At 42.5% G+C, this 21,244-nt stretch overlaps 1 protein-coding gene across 42 annotated transcripts in view; it reads right to left on the minus strand.

Annotated features, from left to right (window-relative positions):
* The window catches only part of Magi1 (membrane associated guanylate kinase, WW and PDZ domain containing 1), a 603,374-nt gene that overhangs the window by 111,147 nt on the left and 470,983 nt on the right, over positions 1-21,244 (minus strand). For all 42 annotated transcript variants that reach the window (XM_060383817.1, XM_060383794.1, XM_060383792.1 and 39 more), the window contains one exon: positions 15,513-15,632. In XM_060383817.1, the coding sequence (XP_060239800.1) occupies positions 15,513-15,632 (120 nt within the window). The remainder of the gene's footprint in view (positions 1-15,512; positions 15,633-21,244) is intronic.

Consider the following 21,244-nt stretch of genomic DNA (forward strand, 5'->3'; position numbering starts at 1 on the left):
GTGCGCAGAGGGAAGGCAAGGATAAACAAAAGTCTACACTTTCCAAAAATCCACAGAGTCTCTAAGTTGGCCTTTGAATGAACTGATCTTGGATGCATCTGTCTGGGCCTGGACTTATGGTCAACAAGAGTATAACATCATGGACTGTCTTTCCTGTGTAACTGCAGGCAGGAGGATCATGTACAGAGTCCCACAGTTACTCCAGGACTCTATTGCCTGTATAGTGCCTTGGAGTTTGAGATCCAAACTCTGCCTTTTGAGATCCAAAAACTCCGCCTTACCAAAAATTCTCAGTGTGAGCATAAGTAGGCCAAGTCTAGGCAAGGTAGAGGCTACAGAGACCCTTCCAGAGAACATGCAGCCTGTGCGGTAGACTCTGTGTGAAGGACATAAATAAGCTGAGGCGCTGCGAATGATTAAAAGATTAATTAAGGTTGTTGCTTAGCAGGTTGCATCATTTCTACCAGCCCAGAACCTGGCTGTCCCACAGTCTCCATGTTACCCAGCAGACACTTCCTGAGGTGCCCGGGCTTCAGCCCAAGTGGGAATGTGTTCCTCTTCTTCTCTGCTATTTTCAGAACAGGTTCTACAATACAACTCAACAGGGGTGGTGGGTAGAGAGGGAGAGGGAAGGCGGGGAGAGAGGAAAGGCAAAGTGGGCCTTAATTAACAGGCACAATCTATGGCTATGACCAAAGCCAAAGAAAATACTTTCTAACTCACACTTATAAATTAATGAGGGCTGCAAATCAATTTTAAGAGCTCTATGAAATATTTAAGGAAGACTGTGCTACCCCTGGATTTTCAGCAAGAATGAATCAAATCTTTTCAGCTCCTCACTTTACACAAAGTTATAATTTCATTTATATTCTTGGAGAAAATTTTTATTCTAAGCATTATTCTATATATTAGAAGATGTGAGGTTATAAATCCTTGTAGATAGCAAATATCAGTGTTCCCAAAACTTTTAACAACAAAAGTCTAGGAACATTAAATACAGATGCTAATTCCATCGGTCAGGGTGAGCCGGATATTCAAGATTCTAACCAAGCATACAGGTGACACTGGTGCACGGCAGTCTCCATGAAGAAAACCATGCCTCCTTATGTAGGAATGGAGCACAAAGCAGCAGAAATGTCTCTGGAAGGGTGCCATTGTTGGCTCAACATAAATGAGGACACCCTTTTCTGTCCTCCGACAGGGGAAGCATTTGAAAATAAGCAAAAGAACATGATGGTAATGACATTCCCTGAGGGAAACACAGCTAAAACGTTTTCAAGGGGGCATTATCAACCTCCAGTGGATAAAGATCCTTTCTCCTCTTGGAGGCAATGTTTATAAAATCTTCACTCTCTTATACAAAGCATATTCATGTGTACAGATCAGGTTAATAAACACAGCTATTCGCTCATCTGGTTTTGCCTTGGCCTCAGGGCCCTGAGGGCTCTGGTCCTTACTTTCTGGGCTGGTCTATAGCTGCCTTTTGCATGCTTTCACTCACTTTGACTACACAGGGCTTCATTCTGTAGCCCCATAAACTGGTTCCCCCCATCATCTCATGGCTCTTATATACATTCCTCTCCTTGTCCCTCATCCCTACCACTATTTGTCCTCAGGACATTATCTCTGCTATCACAGACTAGACCAAAGCTGTACTCAGTCCTGCTGTGTTAACAGGGAAACACACACCTGTCCCTTTCTAACATTTTTTATTGTGGTTTTCAAGTTGTTTGATTTAGCATTAGTTCTCACTCCTGGGCTATAAATTCAATATGGCAGTAGCTATGACTATCTGCGTACTGTGTTCCCTGAGGGCTGCCACAGTCTATAAGGTACATAGTGTCACTCTGCAGACCATATAAAGGAACAAACAGTGACAGCACACATAAATCCCAGCCTGGGATCATCCTAGATACCAGTACTGTGGATCCCATTTTTAACGACATGACTCATGGCATTTCTTTCCACGCCATCAGTAACATACAACTATCTTAGTTTGCCATGTGTGTGTTGAGCATGTTATAGTATCATTAGAAAAAAAAAATCCCATCACTTTCTCTCTACTATTCCTTTTCCCACGCGCCCCACCCTGTAAAAGTGTATTTACATATAAAAAGGATAATAAGCCAACATCCTATAATTAGATGTTCCTCTGTACCCATGACTTTGAGTATGAGACCTAAGAAGAGACAAGCTAGTAGTTATAGTTATCTGGTAGCAACAGGAACCAGTAGTCTCATTTTTCAGTTGAAGGAGAAGAGAGTCACATTATTTGTAAATGATGCAGGCCTCAAAACATAGATTTGTTTGTGTCCAACATCTACACACTCAACTCTAAGGATCTCTGAGCAAGAAATTAAGTAAAAGTTTTTTAGCTCCAGCCTTCTCATCTTCAAATTCAGGGAAAAGCCAATGACAACACTGGTTCCATTTGGTTACTTTCATTATCAACACAGAACATTCCACGGCAGAGTTTGCCAACACAGCTTATCACAACAGAAGGCTCCCAGGGCCCGCCAAAAAACAGGACTCCAGATGATCTCATTTCCCTCAATGACAAACATGAGCTCTCCTCACCCCGCTTTATATCTCTGTCCCCCAAAAGTATACCACTCGCAGCTGCTTTTCTGCAGATATTCTAGGAAGCAAAACAATCCTATTTTTGAACATTGACATCCCATTTCTAATTAGCATGCAGAAATATGCAACCCATAAGGCCAGTCTGAAATGTCACCCTGGCGCTGCACTTTTACGCGGAAGGAAAACCTTTGCGATGCTCAGAGCGTATAATCAGTCTCTTCTGCCCAGAGGCATTTGTAAAACAGGCATGTTCAGAACCAGCCCCACCGAACAGTTCATCCGTTGTAAACTCTTTCCCAGAGAAGTCTCAAGGGTGGATGCAATGGATTGTAGAGCAAAAATGTCAGCAGGGGAAACAAGGATGGTTCGGTTAATTTATTTCAAATATTGTTATCAAATAAATTAACTTGTTGCACAATTAAAAAGTTGGGCCAAGGAACTTATTCTTATTTTGTCTTATTTGCTTTGCTAACTTGTCTGTCCAGGAAAGGAGTAAGGAGCTGGCCTGAGCTGGTTCAAAATGTACCGCTGACATAGTCCACTAATGACTTCCATGCCTTCCAAGAGGGGACTGTCACGGCTCTACTCTGTTAAGAGCATATATAGCTGTCAGTCAATAGAGCTGCTGAGGGGGGCAGTTCCATGATGGAGTCCTTGCCCGCTCCCCTAAACCTGGTCCAATTATAGCATTTCTTTCATTCTTTTTTTGAGACAGAGTTTCACTATGTAGTTGGGCCTAACCTAAGAATAGTACTTCCCTTGCCTCCTTCTCTCTGAATGCCACAGCCACCTAGCGTCTATTTCAGCAAATGTTAGCACCACAGATATAGACAGACAGAGACAGAGACATAGGCAGAGGTAGACACAGACACAGAGACGTACACACAGACATAGATATAGATGAAGACAAGAGGCTAGGATTTGTCCTAAGAGGATGGCGTATCTCTTCTTTCCTTCTAACAGTGAACGCTACATCACCAAATCCAGCCCTCTGGCTAGACAGATACCTCTAGATTCAACCAACTTATCACTGCTGCTATCACCCATGCAGTTCACAACACCAACTGCCAGATGAAAGGCAGAGTAGGATGTTCTGTGGGGTGTGTGTGTGTGTGTGTGTGTGTGTGTACACATATAAAAGTGGGTTTATAAGCGTGAGTGTTATGGCCCATTTAAATGCATCCGTGGAGGTGGGGTATCAGTTCTTGTCTTCCATCTTGTTTTGAAGTAGGGTCTCTATTGTATTCACCATTGTCTACTCTGGGGCAGCTGGCCATGAGCTTTCTCCAGTGGTTCTCTCACCTTTGCCTCCCATCTCACTGACACATGCACTACAGTGCCCAGCTTTTAAGTGGATTTGTGCTAGTGCATTGAGCTTTACAAAGATTCTAGGGATCCAAATTCAGCCCAAGAAGTGTTTGCTGTACAAAGCTGGCAAGTGAGGAGAAAGGTTCTTCTGTGAGAAGTCTCCCCTTCTGTGAGACTTCTAATTCTCTCTGAAGAATTTTTGTTCAAAACTGACAGTGAAATAAATAGAGTGGCCAGCAGCCACTGTGGTTAATTTAAAAATTCAAATAAAAAATTATCACAGTTATTCTTTTTAATATTGTATGTGTGTGTGTACACTCAAAGGATCAGAGGCATCAGATCTCCCTGGAACTGGAGTTATAGGCCACCGTAAGCTGTATGACATGGACGCAGAACCACTGAGCCATCTCTCTGGCCCCAGTGTATGAATTCACAGGAGTTGCAACAGCATGCACAAAACCTGTGTAAACCCAAGCCAGAACAACGACCAGCATGAAGAGGAGAGTTGGGCCTACTGACAGCTGTTAGCCACTGCAAGGGAGAGAGTCAAGCTAAGTAGCTCTGGTTAAGCTGACCACTCCCCTGTGGGAGATCACACATCCAAGACTAGCAGGGCAGTGCAGATTGGTCTTGATGGGGTTCGGGGAAGGGCACAAAATTATGTGGTAGGGAGGGTGGGATTAACCTGAGAGGGGTTAAAGGCAGGTATTGAGTATGATCAAAATACATTATATGAAACTCTGCAAGAAGTGATAAAAAGAAAAAAAGACAAAGAAAAAGCCCACAAAAACAACTCTTCAAGGGCTTGAGAGACAGCTTAGCATTAAGAGCACTTGCTTTTCTTGCAGAGAACTTTTAGTTCTCTTTGGAGAAATTTTATTATAACTAAAGTTTTATCATGAACAAAGAAATAACGACGGGGAAGTAATAAGCTGCTGTTCTTGCAGAGGACTAGCACCCAGATCAAGTGGCTGGCAACACCACACTCAGGCACATATGTCCATACAGATAATTCAAAACTGAAAAGTGAATCTAGAAACTAAATCTAACTGCTCCATCTGAAGAGCCCCAGTGGCTGACCACGTGCAGGGTTGAAAACACCCTGAGTGCGGGTGCATTGAACAAGGCTCTCGCTGGTTCGGGGAAACGGCATGGCTGCTTCATTCCCCATCCACAAGCCATCAGTGTAACCGCCTCTGTACTGAATGCCGCCGGTCACCCGCTTTCAGGTGCTGGTGACGGGGCTCTGCTGCTGGCTCTGAGAGGTTCCCCTGATCTTCACAAGCTCCCCCTCTTGTCCAGCTGCACCCTCTCTCAGATGGAGACAGCACCTGCTACAGAGCTGTGGAGCATGCTGCAGGTGCCCTTTCAGAGCGCACCTGACTTTTCCTTTGCACTAGAGCCTGAGAGGTGTTAATCCATCCTCAGATGGCTTCCTTCCCTTCTTTTGGGCCTGTGGCGAGAGGGCAAGGGGGAAGGTGCATGCACATGTTGGAGGAATATGTTCATGTCACGTGGCTAAGGCGCAAACAGCGAGAGAGGAGAGGCCAGGCTCTCAATATTCCTTTCAAGAGCGGATTCCGTAGGACTTTCCAAAAAGCCTTCTAACTAGACTGGCTCCATCTTTTAAGAATTCTACCACTTCCCAACAGCGTGCTAGGAAACAAGCCTTTAACATAGCTTTTGAGAACACTCATCTGAACAAAAGCAATCAAATAGTTATTTTTCATGGAATATTTAAAGGATAACCTGTGTAGTTCGTTTTGCTTTTCAGGAGGAGGGCTGTTTCCCCGCTCATAGTTTCAGAGTACTCAGTTCACAGCATGGTAGACCCAGAAGCAGAAAGTGAGAAAATACGAGTGCTCTGTGTTGCGATGCCAGGCTCTTCCTTTTTGGAATTAGAGGCTGAAAGAAATTCCAGATGGTAAAAATGGTCGGGGGGGGGGAGGGCGGGGCTGGGAAGTAAATACATGTACTCACTGGCAGACCCATTGGGGTTTACTAGAGGGGGGTGGGAATGCACTGCGCAGCCATTTAGGCAGGTTTGTGTGTAAATGCGAGGACTAATGCTGACTGGGAGTATGCCAGTGTCAGGCGCTCAGCTAAGCCCTTTCCGATGAGTCCCAACTCACAAGGAAGCCCTGCAATTACCAAAGGGAAAATGGAGACCCTGAGCAGAAAGTGACTTGCCAGAACGAACACAGCTCCACAGGACAGGGCGGAGGCTCAGGTTCGAGTGGTGTGATAGCAAAGGCTGCCTGCTCCTGAGTGTCTCCCCTAGACACAGCCACGGCTGTGGTGCGACAGTCTGCGGGCAGCAGGGGAGACACGGGCCTCTGGGGGCCTAGCAGCATTACTCCTAGGGCAATATCTGGCATTTAATAAAAATTCCATTTGCTCTCAGCTTGCGAAAGTCCAACTCTGGTTGGTTCCAAAAAAGTTAAGGGCCTTCTCGTGTGGGTGTGAAATTAAAGCAGTAAAAGGTCAAATGCTGCAGAGCAAGCATAGAAAAATGCATAAGAAGTGGAAAGGACTGATTCAGTGTGCGAAAATTTCAACTCCAAAATGAGCAACCAGCATTCACAGAAATTGTAGACCATCAGATATTTTCTGAAAAATACTTCCCCACCTCCTGCTGGGCCAGGAAGTCAGAGCATAGCACCAGCAGGCTACCCATAATATGCAGGGTGTCCTTGAAGGAGACTGCCCGATCCGAGCTGGGTAGGACTCCTAACCCAGGGTCTCAGACCTGCCATAAAATCCTTCCATTTAGCCCCGGGATACCCGTCTGAAACTTCAGTCACAGTAATGGTACCATTGCACTGGTGAGAAAAGGATCCTACCTATGTATAATTTGTCACATAAACATCGGGAAAAAACCAAACCAAACCAAAACAAGGTTTATTTTTATTTTTCCATAGTAAACTTCTGCCTAAATCCTAAGCTTTTCCTTTCACCCCAATTCCTCTAGCTGTGGCTCTAAAAATGCCAATGTAGAAGATGTACATTTGGGGAGTAAGGCTCCCCAGATTCAAAGGATAACTGATTTCAGGTGAGGACAGTTCACTATCCTCTAACCAAAGAGGGTTGAACTTACTCTACAAAAATGCCACCAAATTATGAAATAGTCACATAGTCACGAAGCCCTTTGTGTCTCCCTTCGCCCTGCTCTAGTCTTCACTGCATTCTTAGACCTTAACCATCGGGCCTCGGGTTAAGGTCTGCCCAGACATATTCCCTTCGGGGAGCCTAAGCCAAAAAATAGCTAACACCTCCCCAACCCTATCTTACGATCACAATTAGCAAGTGATTAACACTTAAATACTGCCACCGTGGCACACAACTGTAATTCAGGACTCAAGAGTCTGAGATAGGAGGGTGGGTTTCATGCTAGCTTGAGCTACACAGAGAGATTAACATCTTAAACAGAACACAACAACTTCCCCAATCCAAGTAACTTCTAAACAGTCAAAGGCATAGTCAATATCTACAATGTCCTTTTCCCCTCCAAAAAATACCAAAACAGAAGCTGCACACTTGAGGACTGTGACCTTCGTTTGACTTCTGGAGCACTGCTATCACTACATAAAAGCCACATTGTCCTTAATAAAACAATCTGTCTTTCTATGAATTTATTCTTTGAGAATTTTGTGTGTTTTGATCCTATTTAACCCCCTCCCCTGATAGCTCCTCCCTGATCCGTCCTCTGCTTCCCTACACACTCAAGGTTTTAAGGACTGAATTTTAAAAACCCACTGAGTCTTATTTGTACTGCATAAATATTCTTAGATGGATGGCCTTCCACTGGAGCATGCTCCATCTACCAGGGGCAACACTCTTAAATCTGATTCTCCCTTTCCCAGGAGCCATCAATTACCAACAGCTCCTCAGCGAGGGCTGGAACTCTGGGCTCACCTCCCTTTCCCATGTTGAGATTTTCTCTGCCTTGAGCTTGTGTAGGTCTTTACAGGTAGGTGGGAATAAACCGTGGGAGTTTATATGTGCAACCACCCTACTCTCTCCAGAAAATGCTGTTTCCTTGTCATCATCCACTACGACTGGCATTTACAACCTTTCAGCTGGCTCTTCCACAATGATCCCTGAGCCTTCTATTTTAAGTGAGCTCTTTGCAGTTTCTTATCCTCTGCACCTTAACCACTTGTGGGTGTTTATATTAACTGCCATCTGCTACAAACAGGAGTTTCTCTAATGAGGTTTGAGAGATGCAGTGATTTATGTGTATGATGCTAAGTCATTAGAAGTTGGTTTAATACTATGCCCATTTAGCAAAAATAACAGTTAGTAGGTTCTGCCCTAGGGCCTCTGATCTGTCTAGTCATAGGTTCTTTGCCTAGATAATGGTGCCAGGTATGGGTTTTGTCTTGTGAGGTGGAACTTAAGTTCAATAAGAAAGTGGACGGTTACTCCCATGACATTCATGCCACTACTGCCCCAGTGGACATGTCTTGCCAGGCCAGTTGTTACTTTAGCTGTTTGAGTCTGGATAGGACTGATGAGTGCTGTCCTCCTCTGGTAGCATATCACCTTCCAGGGCTCTGACAGATACCCAGTATAGATGGAGCTTCCAGGTGAGTCCCAGCTTGATTTCTCCACGTTCTTAACTGAAGTATCTAGGGTGTCCAACAATACAGTTTCACCATCAAGTTCAAGAGGGTAACCAATAGCATTGGCTACAGCTTGCGATGCTTGGGGTGGGGGGTGGGGGGTGAGGGCAGAGGTCTGTGTAACCTGACTGGCCCAAAACTTCAAAACAGGTAATGCATTCTAGGCACTGGGCTTTTTCTTTGTTAGCCTATGACTTCTAGTAGGGGCACTGTTACCTGGTTATAGGGCAATTCCGCTTTAACCCTTTTCATGTGTGTGCATGGATATATTTTAGGAATCTTCTGTAGAGGTAGGCCTCCATATGACTTTTTTGGAAGAATAGTAGTGCTACTTACCTCTCCCCAATTCCATCCTCTACCCTGTCCTACTATGCCCAACAACTCCATATTAAGCCTTCCTGTTCCATTGTTACTCTTTAGCCCTTTACACCACTGAGTTCTAGTTCTCTTCCCTTGGAAGCTCTTCTCATGGGCCATTTCTAATTTCCTGACATCGACAGATATTCCAAACAAAGCATTCATATCTGAAGATTCAAAAATAACATCCTCAAATGAGAGAAAACATGTGATGTTTCTTTATGGCTCTAGGTTACTGCACTCAGAATGACTGTTTCCTGCTCTATCTATTTGCCTGTGAATTTCTTCTTCTTCTTCTTTTTTTTTTTAAGATTTGTTTATTTATTATTTATACAGCATTGTGCCTCCATGTGTGCCTGTGCACCAGAAGAGGGCACCAGATCTCACTATAGATGGTTATAAGCCACCATATGGTTGCTGGGAATTGAACTCACGACCTTTAAAAGAACAGCCAGTGTTCTTAACCTCTGAGCCATCTCTCCAGCCCCACCTGTGAATTTCATAATTTCACTTTTGTTAAAAGCTAAGTTAATAGTTACTATTTCATTGGGTAAATATAATATATTTTCATTATTTATCAAAATTTTATATACCTTTAGTAGATATATTTTTCTTCCATTTCTTTTAGATTTTCCAGTGGGGAGGTAAAAATTCTAGAAGTATGTTTTATGGTTCTCTGAACTTCCTCAGTATCTGTTGTAATGTCTTCCTCCTTATCACTAATTTTATTGAGTTGGATCTTCTTTCTTCCTTATATTAATATGGTTAGCAAACTGCTAACCTTGTTATCTTTTCAAAGAAGAAACTCTGTTTCTTGCTTTGCATTTTTTCCTTTCCATTACATTAATTTTAGCCCTGATTTTGATTATCTTTTCGCCTTAGTTTGATTTTTTTTTTATGTAGCTGTGATAAAAATGTAATCAAAACCAACTTGAGGAGGAAAGGGATTGTTTCATCTTATATTTTACTGTCCATCATAAAGGAAAAGTCAAAGGAAGTGCTCAAGGCCACAACATGGAGGCAGGATCTGAAGCCGAAATCATGGAGGGACACTCCTTACTGGCTTGCTCTCAAAGGACTGCTCAGTTGGCTTTCTTACACAACCCAGGACCACTTGCCCAGGGATGGCACAGAAGGCTCGGCCCACCCACAAAGATCATTAATAAATGGAAAAAAAAATGCCCACAGAGACTTGCCTACAAGCCAATATAATGAGGACATTTTTTCAGTTGAGGTTCTCTTTTTCCAAATGACCCAAGCTTGTTTGAAGCAGACAAAAACTAAGCCAGAACACTCTTCTTGTCTACTGCTTTGGGTTTTGTTTGTTCTGTTTTTTTTCTTCAAGTCTTCAAGGGCCTTCAAGTTCGTAGTTGGAGCTTTCTTCTTAGGATTGTCTTCACTATGTTCCACAGATTTGGCATGATGTGTTCCCATTTTCATTCATTTCCTTCTTGGTCATTCCCATGACCCAACTGTCATGGTAGCAAGTTGTTCACTTTCCAAACGTCTGTGTACTTTCTGTAGTTTCTATTGCTGTTGAAATCTGGCTTTACTCCATTATGGTCAGACAGAATGCAGGGTGTGATTTCCACTCTTCTATAATTGTTACAATTAGCTTCAAGTCTTAATATGTGGCTATTTTGGAGAGGGTTCCTGGCATGCTGGGCAAAGAGCATATTCCTTAGTGTTTGGGTGGAATGCTCTATGGATAATCTGTTAGGTCCATTTGATTCATCATGTTCTTTAACTCCAGAGTTTCTCAGTACAGGCTTTTATGCCCCACCCCTTATTTAATGACCTATCTGTTGGTGAGTAGGGTACTGAAGCCACTCACCATCATCATGTTGGAGTCAACCCGTAGTTTTAGATTTAATAGTGATTCTTGTGTGAAATTGCGTGCTCCTATACTTGATGCATATATGGTTAGTGGATTGATAATTTGATGAGTACAAAGCATTCCTCTTTATCTCTTCTGACTAATTTTGGTTTGAAATCAATTTCTCCAAATATTAGAATAACTACTCCAGTTGCTTTTAAGTTCACCTTTTCCTATTGTTTCATCCTAAAATAGTGTCTATCATCAATGAATGGTGGGTGGGGCATGATCCCTGGAAGTAGCAAAAAAGATGCATCCTGTTTTTGAATCTATTAGTCCATGTGTCTTTACTGGGGAGTTGAGACCATTAAGAGTTATTATTAAGCAATATGGATCAATTCCTGCTACTTTGTGGTATTTTATTAGATGTTTTAAAATTAGTGTTCTTTTCCAATTAAATTAAGTTTGATGAAGTTTATTTCCTATTCTTCTTAGGCATGCTTGACCTCCTTTTTCCGTCGTTTCTGTACAGCTGGCTTCGTAGCCATAAATGCCTAAAATCCGTTTTAATCATAGAAAATTTTCCTTTGATACAACTGATAATTTTGCTGGGGAGAGTAGACTGGACTGGTTGGTATCTGTGGTGTTTTGTTACTTGTCCAAGCCCTTCAGGTTTTCACAGTCTCCAATGAAATATCAGCTCCTCTCCTCTTCTTCTACATCATTCTTTGTTTTGCACATTTACTGTTTTGACTGTTATGTGGAAAGCTTCTTTCTGCTTATGTCTATTTTTTGTTCTGTATGCCTCTTAGAATTTGACAGACATCTCCTTCTGTAGGTTTGGAAAGTTTTCTTCTTTGATTTTGTTGACAATATTTTCTGTGCCTTTGACCCGAGTCTCTTTTTATACCTGTTATTCCTGGGTTCTTTGTCTTTTTATAGTGTCCTAGAATTCCTTCTATGTTGTATTTGTTACTTGTTTTTATTTAACACATTTTTCTTTTGGATGAAGTGATCTAATGCTTTGGATTGTCTTAAGACTGATAGTTACACTTTCTCTTTATCTAATCTATCAGTGGGTCAAATTTTTTTTGTTTCAATTCCTAAAATTTTTACTTTGAGTTTTATTTCATGCTATTTCATCTTTTGAGCTTCTATCTCTTTATTACATTCTGCTTACAGATCATGAATTGCTTTATTTCATTCAAATGTGTTTTCTCTGTCTTCATTCTAATATTCATTCAGATCCTCTTTGAGGTTTATAATTATTTTAATGTTGTTATTTTGAAATCATTGTCTTGTGCGTCATTTCTGATTTTTGGTGGTGAGCTATTGTGTTTGTTATTCTTATTGTTTCTGTTTTGGTGATAGGACCTAGTCACCTAGAATTAGGTCTTTGGTAAGGTATATGTAGATAGTATGTATATCTTGCTTTTAATTTGCTGACTCGGTGTTTTAAATCTCTGTTTACTTCTATAGCAATCTGCAGAATTGTAGGCCAACAGAATGTTCATCAGTCTCAGGATGCTTTAGGGTTTAGTCTTGGGGCAATTCAAGGCTGGTGTTTGATAGGGTATTAGAATTAACTCCAGTTCAGGTTAGGCAAAGGTAGTATCTGAGTACAAGAGAGATTTTGCAGAATTAGACGGGAATCTTGGAGAAGTTAGGGAACGGAAAACCAGGATCAGAATATACTATATGAAAAACATCTATTTTTCAATTTAAAAACAAACAAACAAACAAATTTCATATGACACTACATTGTCATGTCTTAATTAGTAATTAGCCTGGTTTCTGATGGTATATAAAATTAATTGACAATGTCATAGATTTGAAAATATACAATAGGTGGACACACCTTCAATCCCAGCACTCAGGAAGCAGAGGCAAGCAGATCTGTTATTTTAAAGCCAGCATGGTCTATAGAGTGAGTTTTTAGAACTACATAGTGAGACACTGTCTCAAAACAAAACAGAGAGAGAAAAGGGGAGGGAGAGAGAGAGATGGAGGGAGGGAGAGACAGAGGGGAGGGGATGAAGAGGATTCTTAGAACCCTTAGAGGTGTGCTTAGGTCTAACTCTTAGGCAGCAGGCGTGGTTGGAATTGCGGGTGAGCCTAGGGTCCTCTACCTGGAGTGGTGCCCGAGGGCTAAAACAAGACACATGATCTTCAGGCCGGGAAGAGGGTTAAGTAGAGCTGTAGTAGGGTCTAGGGTCCCTATCAGGAGAAGGGTAGCTAGGAACGGGACACAGTACTCAGACAGGTTTTGGGAACAGATGGAGTCAGTCATGAGAGCACACAGTACCTCCCTGGAGGAGTAACTGGAGTAGACACAGGCATGAGTGGATTTGGCAGCACCAGCCTAGAGTTACCCCGACCTGGAAAGGCGGCTATGCAATAGACACGTGGTCCTCAGACAGGTTGAAGTGAAGGAAGGTCAATAATCCTATTTACTTTTTGTTTTTAATGTTTTAAATTTCTTTGTGATCATCTGATACACATAAATTTTAAGAGTTGGCGAGATTATGAATAAATTCATAAGTTAAACTAATTAATTGTATTACACACTACTCAGTCTCAAATAACAACACTCCAAAGAACAATCAAGTTATAATACTGCTTTCAAAAAATATAACATTTTAAAGACATGTAAATGGTCAACAAGTACATAAAAATATCTTAGTATCAGTCATCATCAAAAGTAAATCAGTATCATAACAAGGTAATAATGTCCGACTCCAGGCAGAGTGGCTATTAACATGGAGACCAAAAGTAGCACACAGCAAACCTGCAGGGAAGGGGACATTCTTAAACAATTAATGCAAGTTGTATATCCAGTAGGAAAAAAAGCACAGAAATTCTTAAGAAATCTAGAAACAAAACTAACACACGATTCAACAAGTCTTCTCCTAGGTATATATGTATATGCACACGTACATGCATATGATGTACATATAGATGCATACGATGTCTGAAGGAAAAAAAAATCAGCATGTAAAACACATTCACGCTCCCGTGCTGATCAGTGGTAACAATGGTCAGCACTTGGCATCAACTGGAGTATTGATCAATAGACGAACGCATAAAGAAAACATGACTTACACAGACAATGGACTATTTTTCACCAACAAAAAGTCATAAAAAGTGGGGCTAAGGATGTAGCTCAGCTGCTAACGTGCCTGCCCAGTATGCCAAAGCCCTGGGTTAATTCTCCAGCACCTCAGAAAGCAGAAGTGGCTCTTCAAGCTGTAACCTCAGCACTGGAGAGGTGGAGGAGTAAGGATAACAAGTTCAAGGTCATCCTTAGCTACATACTGAGTATCATGCCAGACTGGAGTACATGAGATGTCTCAAGAACAAAACCAAAACCTATCACTGGTGTCAATATGGATGGGCATGTTGGACATGCTCATGAGCACGGAGGGCATGAGGCTTGAAGACTAAGTCAGACAAATAACCTCATGTTCTTACTTGCATGTAACAGAATAGCTACGTAACAGAAGAGGAGAGAGCAGAGGAGAAGAGTAGCAGCCAGAGGCTGGAAAGAGTGTACGGAACAGAGATGGTTAGCAGTAGCATGAATGCAATTACTAAAAGGAAGAATTACCAAGTTTTCTGTAGCGTAATAGAATAACTGTGGTGGTTACCGATTAAGTATATATTTGAAAACAGCCAGGAGAAAGGATTCTGAATTACCACAACACAAAGGATCAGTATTTGAAATGATGACTGTCACTTGTAGCCCAGCCTAAGGTCGAACTCATGACCTTCAGTTTCAGTAGCCCCTGGGCCTGGGTTCCAAGTGTACATCAAGTGTCCTGATCTAATCCTCACATATATGTGAAATATCACACCATACCCCGTACACATAATTATATGATGTCAATTAAAAACTGAAAACATTTATAAAAAAAAAAGAAAACACACAGAAGAAACGAGTTGATTGTAATACAACCCCCAAACAGGTAAGGAAATGTAATTTTTCCCTTACTTGGTATTGACACAGAAATTTCATTTGTGGAGACTCATATAACAGCTACAGCTAATATGTGTGTTATAAAATACAGTAGTGTTCTGAGAGAACAAAAATTATAAACATTTTCAAATGATAAATATATACCTTGAAAAATTGAAAAATAGCCAAAAAGCTTACCCAGAGGAAGAAAACTAAGTAAATTATGACCCATTCATTCGAAGAACTACACAGTGATTTGAGATAATAAAGCAAGAAGTTCTCTTTTGCTGCATGGCAAGGACCTCTTAAGACACAATAAGAAAAAGAACAGGACATCAAAAGCATGCAGTGTACATGGTCCTCAGTGCACACATGAAGATGTGAACACACAGAAGCGTACACGGGCACGCATGTTAATACTCAAATGAACTTCAAAGAAAAATCAGGAGCTCTGGTCATCAGCCACACTGCCCGTCACACTAAATTCAAGCCAGGCAGGCAACACTCTGGCATAGGTAGGCGATGCTCCTTACTGCTTCTTTATGAACTGTGTAAATACTCTTCCAGGTAAAACCATCTATTGGTAAAAATGGAATTCCATTTCTTCAAGATAAAAACAGCTCCTCTGAGGTCGCACTGTGACAACCTACGATTCAGTGCAGCAGTACAAATGTCCACATAAAAACACAAAACTTACATCATTAAGTAGAAATGGTAAAAGAGGAAAACTACTTGCAAAGAAAGCTTTCAAGCCCTTCCATGTCTTCCTAGCAAGAACCACATTGAGGTAAATTAGTCTCTTCTTTTGTCTTTAGACTCTGCCTGGACCACTGCAGGTACTGGGGATGCACAGGGTGTCAGGGCAGCTCACCTTCATAGGTGCCGACTTCCAACAGGGTCCCGCTCTGCTCAAGGTCCAAGAACTCCTTCACAGTCAGAAAGCTGTAATCCACGCCAGGCACTTCTCCTTCTCTCGGAGATCGGGTTGTGCCTGCAGCAGAAAAGACAAAAGCCCAGGATGCCATCAGTCCATTACAACAGGGAGTTCCAACCTGAGTAATTAACAAACCTGCTCAGTAAGCTGGCCTGCCTAGAACTCAAACAGAGGCCCAGGAAAAGCAGCTTTCTCACAGAACAGCATCCCCAGTATTCTCCACTTCCCTCCAGTAGGGGAAAGGGGAAACAGGTAAGTTTTAGCATTTTGTTTTGCTTTGTTTTTAATGTAACAAGCAAATGAACAACTAAACTCAGGGCCACACAGGCAGTGTTCACAATTGTCAGCCTTTAGGACTCCAGTAAATGCTACAAAGTTATCTACCCTGAGCTCAGAGCCTAAAGGGTTGTATAGTTATCACAAGCCTTGCAATCCTTGTTCTCAATACATCTGGCAAATTCTAGTGTAATAAGCCTTTGAAGAAAATGACACCCATTGCATGGGCTCAGCGCTGCAGAGATGCGACTGCCCAATCTGTGCTTGGACATCAACCAGGGATTAAAATGCTGCTTCTCTCCAGGTAATTATTATGCTCCGTAAAATGTGGACACCCATGAGCTCCGAGGACAGAGAAAGGACACCGTGTATTAAAGAAAAACTCCCCCTAAATTAATCTGTTCACACTTTCAACAGCTAATCAATGTATCCATTACTCTTAGAAAACGATACGGGCCACAGAGAGAACTTAAGACATTCTGCCCAGGCTCTGAACTGGAAAGCTATCTATCACATTTCAGCACAGTGTCAAGCCAAAGAGGGAAAGCAGCAGGGGGGATGTGGTTCGCAAATACTCCAAGAGAGAAAAATAAAGATGCGATCACACAGTATATCCTGGGAACCTGTGATTAATGCTAAGAGAAACAAAACTGGACCAATACGATATGATTTCTGATCCGATGCCAACCTTACAAGCCTGCAACTAGGGGATGAGGCTACAACTATGGAAAAACGTGTTCAGAAGGTGTTGTCGATGGTGGTGGTTTAAGGCTCTCCAGTATAATAAGCAGGGTTCTACATTCTTCCCAGAACTCTTTCCTCGTGGCTGTAAAGCAATTAAATAAGCAACTGTAAGTGAGCAGCAGTTCTAATACCTTAGAGCTATGCAGCCTGTCCTGTGTAGCTACAACTTCCTCAGGTTGAAACCCTCAAATATTGCTGCAGACTTTGATCAAGCTGAATCCATTCCTCAATGCACCCAAATTTTAAAATACCTTCAACTCAAGTGTCTTACAGGATAGCCTCAATTTTTCTACCAGAATGGTAGTTTCTCTTACCCTGTACACATGGCTTTGAGGCAAAGAGGCTACCGAGTGGAGTGCCATCCGGAACTTTACTCTTAGACCCTTTGCTGGTTTGTCCCCACTTCTGGTCCCCTGAGTAAATAAGGGGGTAGTGTGCTATCTTGAAACTTCTATCCCAATTACCACAGGCTAGGATCAATGTTTGTTTGGCACGCCCCATCCCCAGAAAGACAAAACACACAAACAAGCAGGAACCCAGATGCCATCACACAGTTAATACTTGAGAAAATAAAGAGCCACGTGTACCCGGGGAGAGCAGAGGTCCTGAAGGGAAGGACAAACTCATGGTCGGGCTCTCTACTCACAGTCTCAGGCGTGCCCTTAGTTTCTCTAACTTCCCAGTGTCCTCTTTGCAAGACAGGGCTGACAAGAGTACTTACGCCACAGTTAGCAGACTTGCTGAACAAGTCTACCGAGATAATCCTTGCAGAAACTGCTAATGAGTATTGTTTTTATTTTGTTAGAATTAAATGAGTTTGTAGAGTCTTGTACTTCCAATTCCATCATAACAGTATATAAACATACAAACATGGTATATAAATGTCAAATGTTGCTTGTATTGATGACTTAGTATTTTCTGAGGTCCCAAGCATGCCAAGGGATGATGAAAGCACAAAGAAAGCACTGGTAAATAAGGCAAAGTTCTTGCTATAACAAAACTGGCCATTTTACTGTGAGACAGTAGATGTACGCAAGCACAGAGTATTATTTCAGGTAAAAGGAATGTCTTAGAAAGCATATTTTAGGCCAGGCAGCCTGAAGGGCTGGAATGGGGAGGAAGTAGGCAAGATGAGAAGTGGAAAAGCAACTTGAGATTGGAAACCAGGGAAACCTTGGGCATCTGAAGGTCAAGTGGAAACCGAGAAATTACGAGGGATCAGTAGCAAGCCAGGGACATCCGAAAGCACAATATTGAGAAAGACAGTCTAAGGAGAGTGTGCAGGAAAAGAGGCCAAGAAGCACTGGTTGGACAGGAAGACCTTCTACCTTCTACACTGGGGATGGGAGAAAGATTTGGGAATACAGCTGAGCAGGAATCGAGGAGGAAGATGCAAAGAAGCGTGAGGTCTGGAAGCCAAGAGAAAAAGTTGTTTGGTCGACAACTTGTAAGACAGCAGTAGGCGACGTCATCCAGGGATAGCCTAGTGTGGGGCAAGGTTATAAGCTCTTTGGACAGGCTGTGAGAGGATCTGCTGTAAGTTTGTTCTTAGGGCAATCTCGCACTCAGCCTCCATCCTCAAATTCCATCAGCCTAATCCACTCAAAAGAATATGAGGAGAAAATAAAACCAAACAAAAGATTCCTTGAGGCCTTAATATCTTCCTAGGCTAGAGAGTGCTGTTTTCCCTCTGTCTGCTCTGGCTCATATTTGCAGATTCTTTGTACATCCAATTTGCCAGATTTACTTTAAAGACAACAGTCACCCTGGGTCTTAATTTCCTGAAAAGGATTAGGAAAATAATCAGGAACTTCAAAAATTACATTTTATGGGAAAAGTGAAACTGCTAGAGACACTGTCTTCCTGAGAAAAACAAATCTGCTTCAAACAGCTTTTGAGCTGCAGGGAGGAGGCGGGAAGGCGGGCGAGTCTCCACCCACAGCGCTTATTACCCAGCCGAATCCTGTCCTTGCTATAGGCTACCAAGAGGGCTACTCCCAGGGATGCTCTGGGTCTGGGCCAACTTCCCAGGATCCATTCAGAGAGGACGCTGGGGAAAAAGGCCACAGGGCAGGGCCCCGCCTTCTCTTTTCTTGTAACAGAATGACAGGCTGCTGGCTGGACACACGCCTGACAGATGGCATTTCAAAGGGATTTCAGGAGCCATCTGGGGTGGGTACAATTATTACAAACCATGCTTCTAACAAAGCCAGAAGGGTTACTTCCTGAAAGAAGTTAAAAAAAAAATTCTATCATGTTAGGAAGACACATAAAAATATACCAGGCTAACAAAGTCGGGGTTTCTGCAGCCTAAAATGCTACCTTCTGTTTGCTGAGCTGCAAACCGGGCCAGCAATATCTTCCAGTTATTAACTTTAAGGTCATAAACACAGAGTTTCTCCTCTTCGAGAAAAGTGAATACTGGGGGGGTGGGGGAGGGGGACAACGGCTTCTAGGTCCTAGATGCCTACTTATAGAAAGGCCTTAAACACTTAATCAACAAATTTGCCCAAGAAACCTCAGAAGTAGGATTAATACTATATTCATTTTGTTGGTGAAGAAGCTGAGGTTCAGGCAGGAAAAGTAACCAGCCCGCAATAAAGGAGTTGATGACAACAGTTCATGCCATCTCCCATTCTCTATTAGCCCTGTCCAACAGAACCTTCCGCACTGGTGAAGGTGCTTCATTTTGGGCTGACTAACACGTAAGCTCTACCCACGTGCGTCTGTGCAAAAGTGGGTCCCGGGTCTGGGAAATGGCTCAGGGGATGTGGCACTTGTCGTGCACACACGAGGATCTGGGATCAGACCCCCAGCACCCACAGAAAAGCCAGGAACAGAAGAAATCTGAGTCTGTGATTCCAGGGCAAGAGTGGGGAGTGGAGCAGAGCTTGCTGCCAGTTCAGCCTAATCCGTGAGCTCCAGGTTCAATGAGAGGCTACATCTCCCCAAATAAGGTGGAGAGAGAATAGAAAAGATGCTCAAAGTCCACCTCTGGCTTCCACATGTATACACAACGACACAACCCCCACACAAAAATGTACATACAATGTACCCACATGGGGGGGGGCAAAGAGGGAGGTGGGACTACTGAGGACGTGGGGCTGGATTCACTATTACGTACTTTAAATGTGAAGAGCAGCTGTCAATAGTCAGACTAGCCAGCACACCTCCATCCAAAGGGGGATCTGAGTTGCTGGTTTTACACTGTTTGATACAGCCCTCCAAAGACTTCTAGCTCTCAAAATAACAGGAAACAGACTTCTATTAAACAGCAAGACATCTTAAACTGCTTTTTGAAAACCTTCCATTTAAAAGCCTGTAAGTGGTTTGAAAAATGATCTAGTCAAAGTCTGTGTTTCTGTTCTAAAAATTCTATTTGGTCATCATAGGCTGTTTCTTGGGAAAAATAATAGTGTGTGTGTGTGTGTGTGTGTGTGTGTGTGTGTGTGTGTGTGTGTATGTGGTAAGACGGGCTGTAACAAATTAAACAAGATAAAATCAGGAGGGAAAGGAAAGCAGCCCTACTCCGGGGAAAGATAGGACGAAGCATGGTGGATCTGCCCTCAGGAACAGTTTTAGCTATGTAACTGCAAATGGTAAGGATGGTTAGACTGCAGGCAGTTGCCAGAAGGAATGCTAGCAATGTGCACTGAAGTGACACAGACGAGTCACAGAATGATAAGTGACTATAGCTGCATTTTACCCAGGAACAGAGATGGAAAGCGTGTGCCTTGCAAGCTTGTATTCTAACAGTTAAACGGGTGAGGAACACTAAACTCTTAGCAGTGGGTACTTCAAGAGGGTAGCTACGGAAATGGGGAGAGATGAAACGGCCGTTCCTTTCAGTAAAGACTTCTCATAGTCGGAAGTATGTCCACAGAGGGCATGTATTTACATATGCATCTTATAAACTCAATAAAATGATTACTTAAGAAATGTTTTAAGACCTAAGTGTCTAGAGCTCCACTCAAACATCTTCAATCTTAACTTATTCACCACACAAATATACAAACGAATTATAGGCTCCAGCCAGCTACACTAACAATGTGGTCCAAGGCTTCCCACATGATAGCTTTTTGCCAAGGTCAATATCACATGCCTTCAGTTGTGAAAAAGAACATACCATGAATGACGTTGCAGAGAAGGTGGTACTATTTTTCCACTTGATTTTATTTTTAAAACTCAACGTGTTAATCATGAAAGTCCTCTTTAATTGTTTTAAAAGGACCGATAAGTTAACGTCCACATAATGAGTACCCCAAGCTTTTCTACCACCAAATCGTAACATAATTAATCTGAGCCCTGTTCTACTGAATGTCTCAGTGTGAATTAGCAATGGCCCCAGAGTTCTCCCAGCAAAGCTATGCTATTTGCTTCTTATGCACATTTTATGGTCCATAAACTTTTAGTATACCTGGCTTCAGTGACCCTCGCTGAGGAAATCAGAAAGTGACCTTCTACGCCATCACACTCTCTTCACTGCAGCTGAAGACAGGACACGGGATAGAAAGGCCTTCTAGAGATCACTCTAATGCCCAGCCGAGACAGCTGAAGAGACCCTAGAGCTGAAATGCTTCTAAGCAGTCTTCTACTGATTCAGGTTCCCAGCACCGGCAAGTTTCCAGACACACCATTTCAATGACGTT

Source organism: Meriones unguiculatus, chromosome 5 (assembly GCF_030254825.1).
Source record: "Meriones unguiculatus strain TT.TT164.6M chromosome 5, Bangor_MerUng_6.1, whole genome shotgun sequence".
Classification (NCBI taxonomy): Eukaryota; Metazoa; Chordata; class Mammalia; order Rodentia; family Muridae; genus Meriones; species Meriones unguiculatus.